The 17,761-nt window shown below is 42.6% G+C and overlaps 1 protein-coding gene across 1 annotated transcript; it reads left to right on the top strand.

Moving 5' to 3' along the window:
* The first annotated feature begins 523 nt into the window (after positions 1 to 523).
* On the top strand, positions 524 to 17,492 carry LOC139579231 (hydroperoxide isomerase ALOXE3-like). The gene is made up of 15 exons (XM_071407706.1): positions 524 to 564; positions 1,986 to 2,144; positions 2,369 to 2,579; positions 3,504 to 3,585; positions 4,037 to 4,159; positions 6,309 to 6,412; positions 6,518 to 6,687; positions 6,835 to 6,978; positions 7,431 to 7,634; positions 7,893 to 7,979; positions 14,468 to 14,637; positions 15,779 to 15,900; positions 16,007 to 16,107; positions 16,249 to 16,419; positions 16,578 to 17,492. The coding sequence occupies exons 2-15, from the start codon at positions 2,007 to 2,009 to the stop codon at positions 16,755 to 16,757; spliced, it is 2,007 nt and encodes a 668-aa protein (XP_071263807.1). The 5' UTR covers positions 524 to 564; positions 1,986 to 2,006; the 3' UTR covers positions 16,758 to 17,492.
* Positions 17,493 to 17,761: the final 269 nt, after the last annotated feature.

The raw sequence follows: 17,761 nt of genomic DNA on the forward strand, positions 1-17,761 counted from the left end.
AATTGTTATTTTTTGTCAACGATCAACACAACCTACTTTGAGGATTTCGAAAATCTCCCTGGTCTTTGTAGTTGAATCTGTGCTGGACATTCAATACTTGACTGAGGAACCTTACAGGTGTTGTGAGAATGAGGGACAGAGGAAGGGGTAGTCATTCAAAAATCATGTCATTATTTCACACAGAGTGAGTCCATATAACTTATTATGTGATTTGTTAAGCCAAATTTGACTTCTGAAATAATTTAGGCTTGCCTAAACAAAGCGGGTGAATACTTATGCAATGACTATATTTTAGTTTAAATTTGTATAGGTATATTATTTTGTGTAGCTCAAAAACAATAAAATAGAATTCAATCTATTTCAATCCCACGTTGTAATGCAAAAAATGTGAAAAAAGTTCAAGGGGGGTGTTGACTTTCTATAGGCCCTTTTCTATAGGTACCTAGAACTGGTGTGTGTGGGAGTACGGTGTAGAAACTCCTCCAACCCCATCTAAATATAAATAGAGCTACGTAGCCAGTGATGTTTATCCAGCGCACAGTTAGTCTGATACGACACACCCAGGTAAGGGAAGCTTATTCATCATTTCTGTCAGTTAAATTCTGCACTGCCCTTTATGAGGATTTGAATGTGGTAGTTCCTTATGAACAGGACACAGGAGGCTGCTTGACACTACTTTTCTTTTTTGAGTTCAACCTTGGATGTAGAATAATTACGTTGTAATTTGTTATATTGATTTGATTTTAAACATACTGTACATGTTATTTGGTACATACATGAACTAACATTTTTAATTTGTAAAAGACTAGGAATATTTGGGTCATTCAAATCTTTTGGGTAGTGTAACTTCACTATACTGTATCTTTTTGTTATCAACTAATTGAAACATTCTTTCATAAAGAGCACATGTTTTTTAATAATTTTTTATTAAGTTGAACATCTCAAGAGGTTAAACAACAAAAATAACTATAGTTTTCCTGTATATACACCCTCGTTATTGTTATTTTATTGTTGCTGTTTGTGTTTTTACTTTAGTTTATTTAGTAAATATTTTCTTAACTGCATTGTTGGTTAAGGTCTTGTAAATAAGAATTTCACGGTAAGGTCTACCTGTTGTATTCGGAGTGTGGAACAAATTTGATTTAGGTACCTATTATATTACAAATAAAGTAACAGGGTTGACAAATTCATCTTAAATCAGCCATAAATCCATCCCCTCGTGACGGGGGAGTGGAAGCTTGTGTGAAACAGAGAAGGGCAATTGAAGGCAAGCTGCATGTTTTTTTTCCTTTTTTTTCTTCTATTTATCGTTACAAAAAATTATTCCTGTCTGACTATGGGTAACCAGGTTGACGTGCTATGCGCAACCCGCTCAGTTTCCCACCAAAAAACACGAGAAAATGGCCAAAAAGAGTAGAACCAGCTCACCTGCTTTCACACTTTGATTTGATTATTAGATGTTAAATGTTTCTTAAAAAAAATATATTTAAAAAGGAATAGTTTCACCATGTTAAGTTCACGTAACAGTATTGACCTTAAACTGAGGGACAGACATTTCATTAGATCAATCACTAATCACATTAAAAAAATTATCATCTTCAGAAATGGCTGTCAAAGTAACAAATTAACTAGGGCTTTACAGTGATAGTGAAAATGAAGAAATGTGAGCGTTAAGTGGGTTAAATCTTCCCAGAAGTCACAGAGGGTGCACAAAGGGACATGTCAAAATGCAGAATTTTGGTACTTTTGAAATGATTTATTCACATGCAAAAACATATTTATTGAATTTTCCTAGTGGTCTGTATTAAATGTCACTTCATTTAATATAACAGGCTTTTCAAATCCAATACAATTTGTACTTAAACATGTTTTACTGTGGCAAACATTTGGTTGCAGTTGATCATCTCACATGGTTCTATTGAGTTAGCTTCGGCTAAGTTGTAATGCTGTATGTCTAATATGTTGTCTCACTGTATCTGTATAAGTATTTGTCTTGTAGAATCATCATGATGAAGTACACAGTGAAAGTGTTTACTGGAGAAATGATGTTTGCCGGAACATGGAACAGTGTTTACGTTAAACTGGTCAGCACAAACGGAGAAAGTGAACGCACGTACATCCCTAAAACCGCCAGCCAAGGATCGGTAAGTTTTTTAAAAATGAAGTTGCGTTATGCCACATTCCATCTGGGTGTGGAAGTGAAACAAAGTATTAAACCTCCTGTACTGTCAGAAAGGCCAAATTAAAGCTACATTCTGGGATTTGAAAAACAACAAAACAAACAGGCTCAACTTAGTTGACATTGAGAGAACATTGTTTGTTTTCTGGGATCATTCTAACTGGGATCATGTCATCTATCTCTCTAAAGGTGATTGAGCACAATGTGTTCTGTCCCTTCTCCCTGGGCCATCTGGAGTTTGTGGTACTGGAAACAGAGCCATACTGCCTGCTCGGCTACATCAAAAATGACTGGTTCTGCTCTAAAGTAGTGGTGACCACACCAGAAGGAGACACGGCCAACTTCCCCTGTTACCACTGGATCTCAGGCTATGTGCCGCTGATGATCAGAGAGGGCACTGGTCAGTATGTTGATATATAGATCATTGTCTAGGTTAAGCTCTGAGTATACCTGCTGTGCCTATGACACACAGCTATAGGTCAGCTAGCTGAATGTCATTTGTAGTAAAATCATATTTTATTTGTCACGTGCCGAATACAACCGGTGTAGACCTTACCGTAAAATGCCTACTTAAAATGCCTAAGTCCTTAAGCAACAATGCAGAATAAAAAAAATTAAGTAAATATTTAGTAAATAAACTAGAGTAAATAACGCAATAAAATGACAATAACGAGGCTAAATACAAGGGGTACCGGTACCGAGTCAATGTGCAGGGGTACAGGCTAGTTAGGGTAATTGAGGTACTATGTACATGAAGGGTATGCGTAAAGTGCATAGATAATTACCAGAGAATAGCAGCAGCGTATGTGAGTCAATATGCAGGGGTAAAGGTTAGTCGAGGTAATTGAGGTACTACGTACATGAAGGGCAGGTGTAAAGATAACAGATAATAACCAGAGAATAGCAGCAGCGTATGTGAGTCAATATGCAGGGGTAAAGGTTAGTCGAGGTAATTGAGGTACTACGTACATGAAGGGCAGGTGTAAAGATAACAGATAATAACCAGAGAATAGCAGCAGCGTATGTGAGTCAATATGCAGGGGTAAAGGTTAGTCAAGGTAATTGAGGTACTACGTACATGAAGGGCAGGTGTAAAGATAACAGATAATAACCAGAGAATAGCAGCAGCGTATGTGAATGTATTAATAGGAATAAAGAGGGGTTCATTGAAAAAAGTCAGGGTAGTCATAGTTTATTTTGAAGTGTGTGTGAAAGGGGCCATATTTATGGAATAATGGCCGATATACACAGTGGATTTCTTAAGATGTTGACCAATACATAAAAACATGAAAATTATCAACATTTCTGGTCTTTTGTATATAAGGTAAGCTAATATTCAATGAGACCTACCGAAGGGCCATAGAGGAGAGAAAGAAGGAGCTGCAGAGTCGCTGTGAGGTGTACCGGTGAGCTTTGTGGAAACATTACTAAAGATACAGTAGCTAATTTAAACAACATCCAAATAAAAACATAACTCTTACACACAGATAAATTGATGTGCAATTGGAATAAAAGAGGCAGGTGGCTTAGCCATTAAGAGCGCTGGGCCAGCACCGACTAGGTTAATAATCTGTTGTTATGCACTTGAGCAAGGCACTTAACCCTAATTGCTCTGGATAAGTGTCTGCTTAACAACATAATTTTTATATAAGCCCCCTCCCTTGAATGTTTTAGGCCTGGGTTCAAATACTATTGGAAATCTTTCAAATACTTTGAGCATTTAGTTTAGCCTGCCTGGAGTAGTAGGTGGGCGGGGTTTACACTTAAAATAATCAACCCAGGTCTGGTATGGTAGTGTGTAAACGTGAATGACAGGCTGTGTATCCCGTCTTGATTTACCGTGTCTATTCCCTTCAGCTGGAGTATATATGCCGAGGGTCTACCCCAAATAATGAAAGTTGCCAGCGCTTCTGATCTCCCTGCTGAGGTCCGCTTCTCTTTCACCAAGGACTTGGAGATGAAGTTCACAGCAGCCAAAGTGTAAGTTAGAGCACTGGTTCTCAACCTTTTTTGCTTACTGTACCCCAATCACATTTAGCTCTGTGTGGAGTACACCTGAAGTACCCCCTTTGTGTGAATTTCACCTTTAGGCCTATTTTCTTATGGGTCTTCCCAAGTACAGACCAAGAACCCCCAGGGGTACATGGACCCCAGGTTGAGGACCATGAGGCAACACCAGGAAATGCATTCGATCTGTCATTATCTATGTTGGCATGTCCCCAACATACCTGTGAAAATATTTCCTTTAAAAAATATATATCTAACAAGCCATTCAGCCATTTAGCAGAAATTGTATATATGTTATATACACTCAACAAAAACATAAACAAAACGTAAAGTGTTTCATGAGCTGAAATAAAAGATACCAGAAATTGTCCATACGCACAAAAAGCTTATTTCTCTCAGATTTTGTGCACGAATTTGCTTACATCCCTGTTAGTGAGCATTTCTCTTTTGCCAAGATAATCCATCCACCTGACAAGTGTGGCATATCAAGAAGCTGATTAAACAGCATGATCATTACACAGGTGCACCTGTGGCATTTGTCAAAAAACACAATGCCAAAATGTCTGAAGTTTTGAGTGAGTGTGCATTTGGTATGCTGACTGCAAGAATGTCCACCAGAGCAGTTGTCAGAAGAATTGAATGTTCACTTCTCTACCATAAGTCGCCTCCAACGTCGTTTTAGAGAATCTGGCAGTACGTCCAACCGGCTTCATAACCGCAGACCAAGTGTAACCGTGCCAGCCCAGGACCTCCACATCCGGCTTCTTCACCTGCGGGATCGTCTGAGAACAGCCACCCGGACTGCTGATGAAACTATGGGTTTGCACAACCGAAGAATTTCTGCACAAACTGTCAGACACCTTCTCAGGGAAGCTCATCTGAGTGCTCGTCGTCCTCACTAGGATCTTGACCTGACTGCAGTTTGGCGTCATAACCGACTTCAGTGGGCAAGTGCTCACCTTCGATGGCCACTGGCACGCTGGAGAAGTGTGCTCGTTGCTTTGCGGATGAATCCCAGTTGGCGTCGTGTGGGCGAGCGGTTTGCTGATATCAACATTGTGAACAGTGTGCCCCATGGTGGTAATGGTATGGCCAGGAATAAGCTACGGACAAAGAACCAAATTGCATTTTATCGATGGCAATTTGAATGCACAGAGATAACGTGACGAGAGCCTGAGGCCCATTGTCGTGCCATTTATCCTCCGCCATCACCTTATTTTTCAGCATGATAATGCATGTCGCAAGGATCTGTACAAAATTCCTGGAAGCTGAAAATGTCCCAGTTCTTCCATGGCCTGCATGCTCACCAGACATGTCACCCATTGAGCATGTTTGGGATGCTCTCGACCAACATGTACGACAGCGCTTTCCAGCCAATATCTAGCAACTTCGCACAGCCATTGAAGAGGAGTGGGACAACATTCCACAGGCAACGATCAATAGCTTGATTAACTCTATGGGATGGAGATGTGTCGCGCTGCCTGAGGCAAATGGTGGTCACACCAGATACTGACTGGTTTTCTGATCCACGCCCCTACCTTTTTTTTGGTAGCTTTGTCCAACAGATGCAAATCTGTATTCCCAGTCATGTAAAATCCAAAATGTATTTACTGAAATTGACTGACATCAATTGACTCTTTGAAATTGTTGCATGTTGCGTTTACATTTTTGTTCAATGTATGTTATACTGTATATATTATGTATATGTTATATATTTATTTATTACATAAATATAATAAATTAATACATGCCATTTAGCAGACACTTTCAGCAAAAGAAACATACAGTGCGTTTATGCATTTTTCACATAGGGTGGCCCCAGCAGGACTCAAACCCACTATCATTGTAGCCATGTTCTACCAACTGAGGCACACAGGACCACATAGCACCACATTTAACCCAAAGAACAGACATTTTCACCAAATCAAATCGCGATTGACACATATTCAATATATGTGGCCTGTGCATGAATCAACCACCCAAGGGGGAGGATGAAGAGTAAGGGACCCAACACAGACACCTGGGGGACACTCTGGTGGTGTTAAAACCATTCTCTAACCAAATGCACCATCCAACGAAGTCTTTTGCATGTTGAAGTTCGTTTCCTTCTCTGTCCCGGCAGATGGGTGGAGCTGAAACTAGAAGGACTGTCCACCAACAAGGAGCAATGGAAGAGCCTAGATGAGCTCAGTCACGTCTTCAATAGCCACACGACTGACATTTATGGTAAGGTCTGGTCAGTAGTGTCTGTCTTGAATAAGTCATGGATTCAAATGGTTTACTGGAACCATTAGCATCTCATTATTATTTGATTATTTTGTTATCTATTAGAATATGTCGAAAAGAACTGGAAGGAGGATGAGTTTTTCGGGTACCAGCTTCTGAACGGCATCAACCCCATGATGATCCATCGCTGCTCCAAGCTTCCAGAGAACTTCCCCGTCACAGAAGACATGGTGAAGGCTTCCCTTTTTGGAAAAAGCCTTGAGGAGGAAATTCAGGTTTGTTACTCATCGTTCTGTTATTGCTCTAGTGGTTTCTTCCTCAGTCATTTATGTGTAGTACATTACATTGTGTCAGTAGCCTACATAATTATTTGGTATGGTGTTGATGGTGTTCCTAACTCATTCATGTCCTAACCTAAACAGAAAGGCAACATCTTTCTGGTTAACTACAAGCGCCTGCATGGAGTGACTGCAAACGTGATCAACGGGAAACAGCACTTCTTGGCTGCTCCTCTCTGCTTGCTCTACATGACTCCAGAAGATAAGCTCATGCCCATCGCAATCCAGGTACATCTGACATGAGAGTGAAATGTAGAGTTCTGAACTCCACATTGAAGATGCTTAACAGAACATTTGCCACTGGGGATGCTCTTGAGCCAAAAGGGGTCCCCTAAATGGACAGAAATATTGCCCAGAAATGACCTATTTGACCAGAAAGCAAAAACCATGAGCAAAAGCATATACTGATTTTGTGTTATCACGAGTAAAACATTTGATTAATGTTAGCCACATTTTGAAGTAAACAATTAACAATTCAACCTATGAATGTCTTTAAATTAATTATAATGACAATATACGCATTCTCAATTAAGCAATATTGTGTGTGTATATTGTCACTATAATTAATTTAAAGACATACATAAGATGAACTGTTAATTGCTTACTTAACTTTGTCTTGAGTGTTGTCTGAATGGTACATGATATAACATTAACCATGATTGTTCCGTTTCCTTTCACAGCTGAAGCAGGATCCTGGAAAAGACAACCCCATCTTCCTTCCTACTGACTCTAAGTATGACTGGCTCCTGGCCAAGATCTTTGTGAGGAACGCTGACTTCACTGAACATGAGCTGAACTTTCACCTGCTGAGGACTCACCTGCTGGCTGAGGTGTTTGCCGTGTCGACACTGCGTAACCTACCAATGGTCCATCCCCTCTACAAGGTATTTACCTGGTGCTGTGCATGCAGACACTGAGTTTGTTTTCAACTGTTATTAAACAATATATGTGTAAGTTATTTTCCAATCAACTGAATATGTATAACATGATAATTCAAGAGAAACCTTAGGAATTCGAAAAATATCTATACAAAATGCATGTATTTTTTTATAATTGAAAGTTGGAGTAGATTGTAGTATACTACAATACATAGCTTCTTTAGGTGTGAATTTAATGTATGATTGTTCCATCTTTCTCCATAGCTCCTGATCTCTCACTTCCGCTACACTCTGCAGATCAACACTCTGGCTAGACAGGCCCTCATATCAGAGAATGGGGTGATCACAGAGGTACTGCCTATTCTTATAGTGTTATGTTCTATAAAACACTAATACTTATGGAATGTCACAATGCTAGTGGAAACTGATTGTATAAGTTAGCGCAGGGGTCTCCTACAGGTCGATCGCGACATACCAGTAGCTCGCCAAACAATTCTCATTCATTTTTAATGTTTTCCATCTGAAACTGTCAAACAAATCTCACAAGTCTTAGACACCATCTAATCAATGCAGCATTATCCCACCCCTGGTTCGCCACTATTGGCTTAAAAAACGAAACCTCACACAATATCTGCCAATTAATTTCCACAATATTGCTCCCATCTGTTTGTGTGATGCGTGCGTTTGTCTAACATTCCGTCCGTGTGTAGTGATAACCGTATTGTGGGTTGACAAAAATACTTCCCCAAAAACCTTCTTAATTAAATGTTAAATGCAAAGTAGGCTTACTGGCAGAAGCATTCCACATAAGTATATCATTTGTATCTATTATGTGTTATTTGCTAACTTTAAAAAACATGAGCTGGCACACACTCAGAAAAATGTGTTTGTGTGGAGGTGCTGACTAACAGCAAATAAACTATAAACTATCAAAATAAAGAGAGTCGCACACTCCATGTATAAACTCCCAGTCATTTAATGGGTATTTACCAACGTTTCGGCATCCCTGTACCTTCTTCATGGTAATGTCATGAATACTTGAACCAGGTTATGTGGACAAACAGTGTAATTAGTGCAACCAATGACAATAGTGAAGGGAGTGTCATAATGATTAAGTTAATTTGAATGAATTAGTGAAACTGTTAAAAAACAATAGTTTGTGGCATGTTAAATATATTAGGTTATTATCATATAGAAACAGAATTGAATATTGTACATAATATTAGCATCAACATACATTGTTTAATTGTTTTGTATTTAATTTCATATTTGTTACATGTAATCTTTGGTTCAATCTTAATGCATAATAAGCATCAACAGTGGGAACATATAGGTGTGCGCTAAAAGCTGTAGAAAGAATATATACATTTTTAAGACTTAAAGAAAATAAAGAATTGTTCATAAGAAGGGCCTGAGATCAAAGTCAATATTCAGACCACTAGGGGTCAATGTTTTTAGATAGAATATCCAGTAAGCCTCCCTTTGTGGTAGTAGGACCTCAATGTCACCTCCTCTCCTTGGTAGAGCAACATGCTCAATGCCTGTGTATTTGAGGGAGGAGATTATATATATCATTTAAAAAAAAAACATATTTACCCCTTATTGGCACAAACTACCTCCATACTTCCATTACTTCTGTTTGTATGGTTTATCTTCAGACGAGTCCCGTAGAGCAAAACAGAGAACACCATCGTGTTCGTGAGAGTCTCCCCTTTCCATAGCGACCCAAATGGTTAGAACGCTACAGACAGAAGTTGGCTGAGTCCTGTGACACTTGAAGTGGTCAAAGAGCAAAACGGAGAAGAACACCATCGTGAGAGTCTCCCCTTTCCATTATAGTTTCTGAACCAAATAAAATGGTGAAAACAACATGATTTGGGAATAAAAAAAATTAAATATCATTTTTTAGGGGGGGAAATCACCGATTTTATAGGGCCACCCTTAGCGCTGTTTATTAACCATTATTTTACGAGGTATATTAATAAAAACAGCGCACTATCTTCTCTTGTACACTAAGGACCTGGGGAAGAGTTGCAGGGGAGAGGAGAAGAATGTGCCTATTTGGAAGCTAGAGAGAAATGTGTAGCTTGTGGCGTTTCATTTTTTAAATGTAGCTTTCATACTAGAAAAGGTTGGAGACCTCTGAGTTAGCACTAGCAGTGCATTCAAAAGTCGAGGGAAAGAGCACGGCATTTCGAAAAAATATGCACAGATTTGGAATCCCCCTGCATTCCCCATGCTTTTGAATGCACGGCTAACTGATACAATTCATTTTCACTATCATTGCTACGTTCTCCAAACATTCTAGCCAAATTATTTTGGGTTTGCTAAATTACCAGCTAACATATTTAAAAACTGTTTGGATGAAACAACAACACTAGGTAAATCTAAAATAAGGCGTTCTGAACACTACGATTATACAATCTTAACATTGGGGTACCTCTCACGAGCCAGTGAAGGCAAATCGTAATGAGCTGGTTATCGTTATGAGACGTACACCTAGCGACACATACCTCAGTAGAGTGATTCAATCATCAGGCTGAACTCTGTCACGTTTGTAGTGTTGTGATACATTTCTGTGAATCTCTCAGCCGTAAAATGTTTATTAATAGCCCCACCGTTCCAGGCCGATCTCCCCACCGCCCTGCCTGCCGGAGCTCACCAGCCAAAGGCCTTCCATCTCTCTCTGTGTCTCTTTCTCCGGATACCCTCCCCCACCTCAGGTCCCTTTCTATCTACCAGTGTCTACCTTTCTCACAGGTCTCGCTGCCACCACTGCAGCGTCTCACCTTCTTTGACCTCAATGACCTCTCACATCCCTACCTACTCAGCCAGTTACAGTTGCCGCCCTTCAAGGTGCGATGCTGTCCCAGTTCAGTAAACCGACTGACTCTTTGATCCAGTCATCACAGCAAAGCCCCGCCCTCCGGCCAACCACTCCGTGTCTATGGCCACCCTGGCTCATTCTCCACCCACTCCCTGATCCTCAATCCGCCTCCAGTCTCTTCCTCTCTCTGCCAGCAGATCGTACAAGGTGCAGACGTTAATCTTGCCGCTCTCCTCACTCCTTCTACCGCACAGGCCTTACCCAACATCTTCGACTGCAGCCTCTTCCAGGTGCCCCTACGCTCCAATGACCCACACCAATCCAGGGTTTCACTGTCCCAGAATTGTTCTTGGCTATCTCCCATTACATAGATGTCATCTGCTCAGAACATCCTTCTCGCCACCAAGAGTTGGACGACTACCAATCCATCATCACGGATCCGGCTGTCCGTTTCGGTGGTACAACCTTTTACGACTACCATCGCCGGTTCTCAGAAGCCGCTGCCTCCAGGCTCCTGCAGTGGAACATCGTGACGTACTGGGACGCCCTCGACGTTGAGCTCCACTGTCGCATCTTTGCCGGCAAAGTGTCCCTCGCCTGCGACCTCTGTGGTTGCCCATCCCACCCTGCCACCATGCTCCCTGTCTGCCCCTCTGAAGTGTCATCTGCCCTGCCTCTGCTCGTTGTTCCGCCCTACTCTTCCTCGTTCTACACAACATTCTGCCTTTGCCGTGTTCTGCGGGAGGAAGGACCGCCGTGGTCATCTTGTAATCTTCTCCGAAGTTAACATAATCTGCAGCAATTTCAGTACCTACGGCTGCAGAACTTCGTCATGCAAGTTCCTGCACATTCTGTAGTGGCGCCCGCACCTCCTGCCCTCAATCCCACTCCTCCTTCTACTGATAAATGACTGTTGGTCAATCTTGCCACCTCCATCAACGTCACCACCCCCAACAACGTCACCACCAGGGCTGCGGACTTGGACTTTCACCCTGACCCCTCATTTGTACGATATTTGCTTGATGGACTGAAAAGAATACAATTCTCTACTCCTTGCACTCCTCACTTCTGCTCCAACCTCCTCGCCAAGAAGGTGAAGCAGGGGTTTATGATTGGCCCCTTCTCATCCCCGCTATTCTCCACCTAACGAATCACTCCCCTCGGAATTGCCACCCGAATGTATTCAAGCAAGAAGCGTATCATCATCGATCTTTCCGCCCCCCATGAATCTTCAGTCAACAGCCTCATCCAGAGTCCTGACTTCACCTTGCAGTACGCCACGGTCAACCATGCCATGACTCTCATTAAACTTTCTGGCAGTGGAACCTTGCTTACCAAAGCCGACATAATATCTACCTTCAAGGTGGAGCCCCTCTATCCCAACACCTGGAATCTCTTCGGTGTCTGTTGGGAGGGGCGGTACTATTTCCGTCCGCCTAACTTTTGAATGCAAGAGCAGCCCTCAAAAATTCAACACCTTAGCCTGAAGCCCTGTGTTGGATCTTGCTGAATGTCAACATGTTTCCTTTTATGTTCTCTATCTCCTCGACAGTTTCCTCACTATTGGCATCACTTCATCCTCTCCCTCCCTGAGCCTTTCCACCCTTGTTTCCACCTTCATTCTCCTTGGCGTACCACTCTGAGTAGAAGACGGAAGGCCCCTCTACTCGCCTCAAATTCCCCAGCATCATACTGGACAAAGTCTTCTTTCAGGCCTCCCTGCCTCTCAACAAACTTCAGTGCATTTCCTTCCTCCTGTCCAATTACTTGGAATCTCCCCACTGCACTAAATGTCAGCTGCTTTTATTGCTGGGCCATCTAAATTATGCCATCAGGATCATCCCTTCCTGTCCCACTCACAGAGCTCAGGCCTTGGCACCTTCTCAGTCATTGGAACAGCATCACCTTTTTCTATGATGACTGTCTCTTGTCCAGAAGACTTACGTAGTTCATTGATGCTGCCCCTTCCATTGGGTACAGGAATTTCTATAGTGGTTGCTTCCTCTCCTGCAGCCCCCTCCTACGCCCTGTTCGAGTTGTAGCCAATTGCCGTAGCTGCTTCTCATCCATTCCGACAACCTTCCATGGTACACATCATTAACAAGGGCCGTTCTGACTACCTCCCTATCATGAGTTTCCCAAGACGTCTAATTTGGCTATCCGTCACCCATCAGTTCCTTCTCAGGTGCACATGTACCCGACCAATGTAACTAAATCACTGATTCTCTGTCCCGCCTCCAATTTCAGTTTTTCAGGTGCTTGGCCCTGTATGCAGAACCCCTACCAACCCCAGTCCCTCCAACCTTCCCGTAAAACATCCACTCATTTGCCTCATCTCTCAGCCATGCCATCCTATCAGCTGTTGCACAAAGTACACTGTCCTCTTACTGGACAGCCAGGAGATTCTTCCAGCGTTTCCATACAATATATTACCTTCCTTTTCCCTCCAACAACTTGGTCACCATGTCTTCCTTCATCACCCATGCCAGCTCATCCCTCTCCATGCGGACATCATCCATCCGGATATACTTGGCCGGGATCAACTTCTTTCTCAAGTTGCTTACTGGGTCTTCATGTTCCTCCTCTCACCTGCAAGTCTCCCTTCTCAAGGGCCTCCAACGCACCAAAGTCCACCAACCCCCTCGCCACCAGCCCATCACCTTCGATATCCTGTCTGCCTGCATCCAGACGCTGTGGCCTGGTTACATCTCCATCACAGTTTCTTCCACACTAGAATCAATGTTTCCTTTGTCATTTTTGGGATTCCTGCAATGTTCAGAGTTTACATCTCTTATCTACAACCCTTCTTGTCATCTCAGCGTGTCAAATGTCACCATCATCGAAAGATTCCCCCATCAAACACAGAGAAACCAATCAGTTTGGCAGAACCACACCAATCTATCTGTTCCGACTACCATCAGCCCTTACGAATCACTCACCTACTTCCTGCAGCTCAGACAATCTCAACATGCCTTTCCATCCGATCCACTATTCATCTCAGATTCTGATCCCATCGCCAATTGTTACATTCCCATCTGAGACAAATACTATCCCTCTCCGGCTATCCTGCTGATCAATTCTCCAGACACTCCTTCCGCATCGGAGCCACTTCCATGGCATCTAAGACAACACTGTACAGCTCCTCTCAAGCCTATCATTCCTACATCTGTTCTGACAACAACAATAAAAGACAACCCACAACATGCTCACTCATCTCTCAGAACCTGCATTAACTCTGGCACAGTCCTCCAGTTTATGCCTCATTTCATGGACACCGTCAATCTCATGCACCGTACCCAACCAGCCAAAAGGCAATTGGCTCCCCAGCTGAGCCTGGTTCCTCAAGGTTTTCTTCCTTCTTTCCCTTGCCACTGTCGCTTCTGCTTGCTCTCCTGGGGTCTGTTGGCTCACTCACAGGCATCTTGTCCGTATGCCTGTACTACCTCAGCTATATCGCCAACCATTCAGCAACTGCAGTCCACAACAGCTCACTTTTTATCCAGGATCGGACTAACTTTGATTTTTCTTTTTGGAGATTTCCTTCACCACAGCAGCCTAACTACCATGACCTGACGGTGATGTCTACCTGAGACTCCAAGCCAAACCCTACAGAATCAAACCCTCCGGATCCTTCACCTGCAGCCCTTAGCTTCCTCCGGTCCATTCTCATTTCCCAACTGAATCCTCATTCTCACATCCATTTCCTAAAATATTCTAAACCCATTTTCATGTCTGGTACTTAAACTCGTGAAATGGAAGTTTTACAGTGTCTGATTTACTGGCATTAGATTAGCACAACTAACACCGAAGATAAGGCAGAATGTCCGAAATTATCGGGATGCCGTAGAGCGCCCAGGAGCCAGTTAACAAATATAAATCCCAGGAAAGTGGGCTGCGATGTAATGCCCCCCAGGCAATATCAGAAATTCTCATCGGGAGCCCACAGACAGAAATTGCTTGTAGTGTCTATCCGCCCTAAAAAAGTTAACTATCCCATTAACCCATCTTGAAGAATGCCGGTATTGGAGGTCCAGGGATGATTGAGTTCCTGAAGAAAGCGATGGCCTCGTTGACCTACAGCTCCCTCTGTATGCCGGAAGACATCACTGAACGCGGTCTGTCATCAATCCCCAACTTCTTCTACAGGGATGATGGACTCAGGCTGTGGGACATCATCCACAGGTAATGTTTGTATAGGCCTATAGATGTTTATGATGCAAAAAAGGCCAGATCTGTGCAAAGAAATTTCGTAAACCTCATTTGGCAGCATGATTGGATTTGAACATTATATATTCATGCAACTACATTTTTGCATTATTCAGTTTACTAAACTCTAGTCTACTCATCCCCCCAAATTATATCCTGCTGCTGGATTATTGTGAGTTTTATGGACAAACCATTTCTGCATGGACCTTTCTTTTTGCACAGGGCCATTGTCATGCTGAAACAGGAAAGGGCCTTCCCCAAGCTGTTGTCACAAAGTTGGAAGCACAGAATCGTAGACTGTCATTGTATGCTGTAGCATTAAGATTTCCCTTCACTGGAACTAAGGGGTCTAGCCCGAACAATGAAATTATCCCAGGCCATTATTCCTCCTCCACCAAACTTTACAGTTTGCACTATGCATTGGGGCAGGTAGTGTTCTCCTTGCATCTGCCAAACCCAGATTCGTCCAACTGACTGCCAGATGGTGAAGCGTGATTATTCACTCCAGAGAACGTGTTTCCACTGCTCCAGAGTCCAATGGCGGGGAGCTTTACACCACTCCAAGCGACGCTTGGAATTGTGCATGGTGGTCTTAGGCTTGTGAGTGTGTGGCTGCATGGCCATGGAAACCAATTTCATGAAGCTCCCGACGAACAGTTCTTCTGCTGACGTTGCTTCCAGAGGCAGTTTAGAACTCGGTAGTGAGTGTTGCAACCAGCACTATGCGGTCCCATTCTGTGAGCTTATGTTGCCTATCACTTCGTGGCTAAGCCGATGTTGCTCCTAGATGTTTCCACTTCACAATAACAGCACTTACAGTTGACCGGGGCAGCTCTAGCAGTGCCGAAATTTGACCAACTGACTTGTTGGAAAGGTGGCATCCTATGACGGTGCCAATTTGAAAGTCAGTGAGCTCTTCAGTAAGGCTATTCTACTGCTATGGAGATTGTGTTGCTGTGTGCCCGATTTTATACACCTGTCAGCAACGGGTGTCGCTGAAACAGCCGAATCCACTCAGTTGAAGGGTGTCCACATACTTCTGTGTGTATATGTAGTGTATCTGTGCTTATTTGCTATGTTGTCATAGTGTTTGTCTAATGCCTGATGTTGTGTATAGGTTTGTTAAGAAAGTGATTTGTTACTACTACACCTGTGACTCAGACGTCCAGAAGGACTCTGAACTGCAGAACTGGATCAAGGATATCTTCTTCTATGGGTTCCTGTCCGAAACCAGCACAGGTTACACTTTTCTCATTTAACACAAAATGCAACCTATTCCCTATTTAATGCACTACTTTTGACCAGTGCACTGATCATCTTGGCGTACTGTATCTTCTCTGTGCAGGAATCCCTCAGTCTTTCAGTTTGGTGACAGAGCTGGTCAAGTTTATCACCATGGTGATCTTCACAGTGTCTGTCCAACATGCTGCAGTCAACAATGGACAGGTAATAAACTTTGAAACATGTCAAAAACCTGTGTGCTGTATCCTCCGCTGTTAATCAAAATGTGATGTTAGTATTAGTGTTTCTGGTGTATTATATTGGAACAGCTAAGTGGTTTGATATATTTCGCCATTGTCATTCCAGTTTGATTTTGGCGGCTGGATGCCCAACTCCCCCATCGCTCTGCAACGTCCACCTCTCACCACTAAGGGGCAGTGTACTGAGAGCACCATGCTGAAGACCTTCCCTGACATCAATACCACCGCCCATGATATGGTCACAGCGTACCTTCTGAGCAAGCAGCCCACTGACTTTGTGAGTATATGAGAGAAACTGAATTGAGGAAATCCTATGACGCTGAAACATTTCATGACAATCCCAATCAAATTGTTTCCTTAGTAGTCATAATTAGTATATCAGTGGTTCATGAAACAACAGTTTCCATGTTATTTCATCAACTTTTGCCTACTTAGGTTGCTCTTGGAAATGGCTATCAGGATCTCTTCAGCGAGAAGGCCCCTCTGCAACTGATTCACAAATTTCAAGATGAGCTGAAGAAATACAACGTTGAAATCCAACACAGGAATGTCCCTTTGCCCTTGCCGTACACCTACCTGAGTCCCAACAATGTGGAGAACAGTGTGGCCCTGTAATGAGTCAGGGCTGTATTTATTAGGCCCCAAATGGAAGGAAACACACTGATACAGGGAAACTACCTTGTTTTCCGTTGAAACATGTTTTGAAGCATTTATCTTATGGTACGACTTAGGAAGTTTACTCAATTGCGGTTCAGCCCACTTTTTCTTATTTTTAATAGCACCATAGCCACATAACCAGAGCTGGCCATGCAGTCAAGATGAGAAGTTAAATGTTTCTACTTCTGTTTTGTATGCCACTAGATGATCCCTTTTATCTAAGTATTTTAGTTGGGTTCTTGTATAACTGAAATGTTTGTGCCTTGGCTCCCTTCCTGTTAACGGTTAATTGCAAAACCTAATCTTGCATGCAAAACAGAAAGCTACTGTAGCTGCTCCCCGTGGCCTTCCATTTTCCAGCTAACCAGCAGGAGGTGGGGTGTATGGTTTCCATAGAGACAGGTGACCTTAAGGAGAACTTCTTTCAGCTACCTGCCTCCCTCTAAAGGGGAGTGTTGAGAGTAAACTACCAAATGGACAACACCTACAGACGTCACTTCCCATAGGGCCTTGCTGCTGAGAGCAAGCTGCAAGTGACGTTCCTGATTTATTAGCAGTGTAGCTTAAATTGAACCCACTCAATAAATGTGTGGTAGCCAGAAGGATACTACTGTCCATACAGATAGAGATTATAACTTTAACTTTGCTTTGTAACTTTTTGATTCCATGCAATAAAGTCTTAGTTAATCTTCATCCTTGTCTCTTTCAGTGTTCATTGTCCATGTGGCCCAAGCCGTTGTTTTGTTCAACTGGTTGACTCTTACATACCGGAGCCTTATACTGAGTAGCAAACAAGGATATAATGGTAAAGATGGTGAAACGTGTATATATCCACCAGACTGTAGTGGTTAATACCTTTCAGTAGTCAGTCAATCTTCATGTTACACTGATTCAGCTATGGAGATGACCTGTAATGTGATTGATTATCCTCCCATGAACTGGGTTATGGCTTAGGATATTGA

The sequence above is a fragment of the Salvelinus alpinus genome, chromosome 6, assembly GCF_045679555.1.
Source record: "Salvelinus alpinus chromosome 6, SLU_Salpinus.1, whole genome shotgun sequence".
NCBI classification, from domain to species: domain Eukaryota; kingdom Metazoa; phylum Chordata; class Actinopteri; order Salmoniformes; family Salmonidae; genus Salvelinus; species Salvelinus alpinus.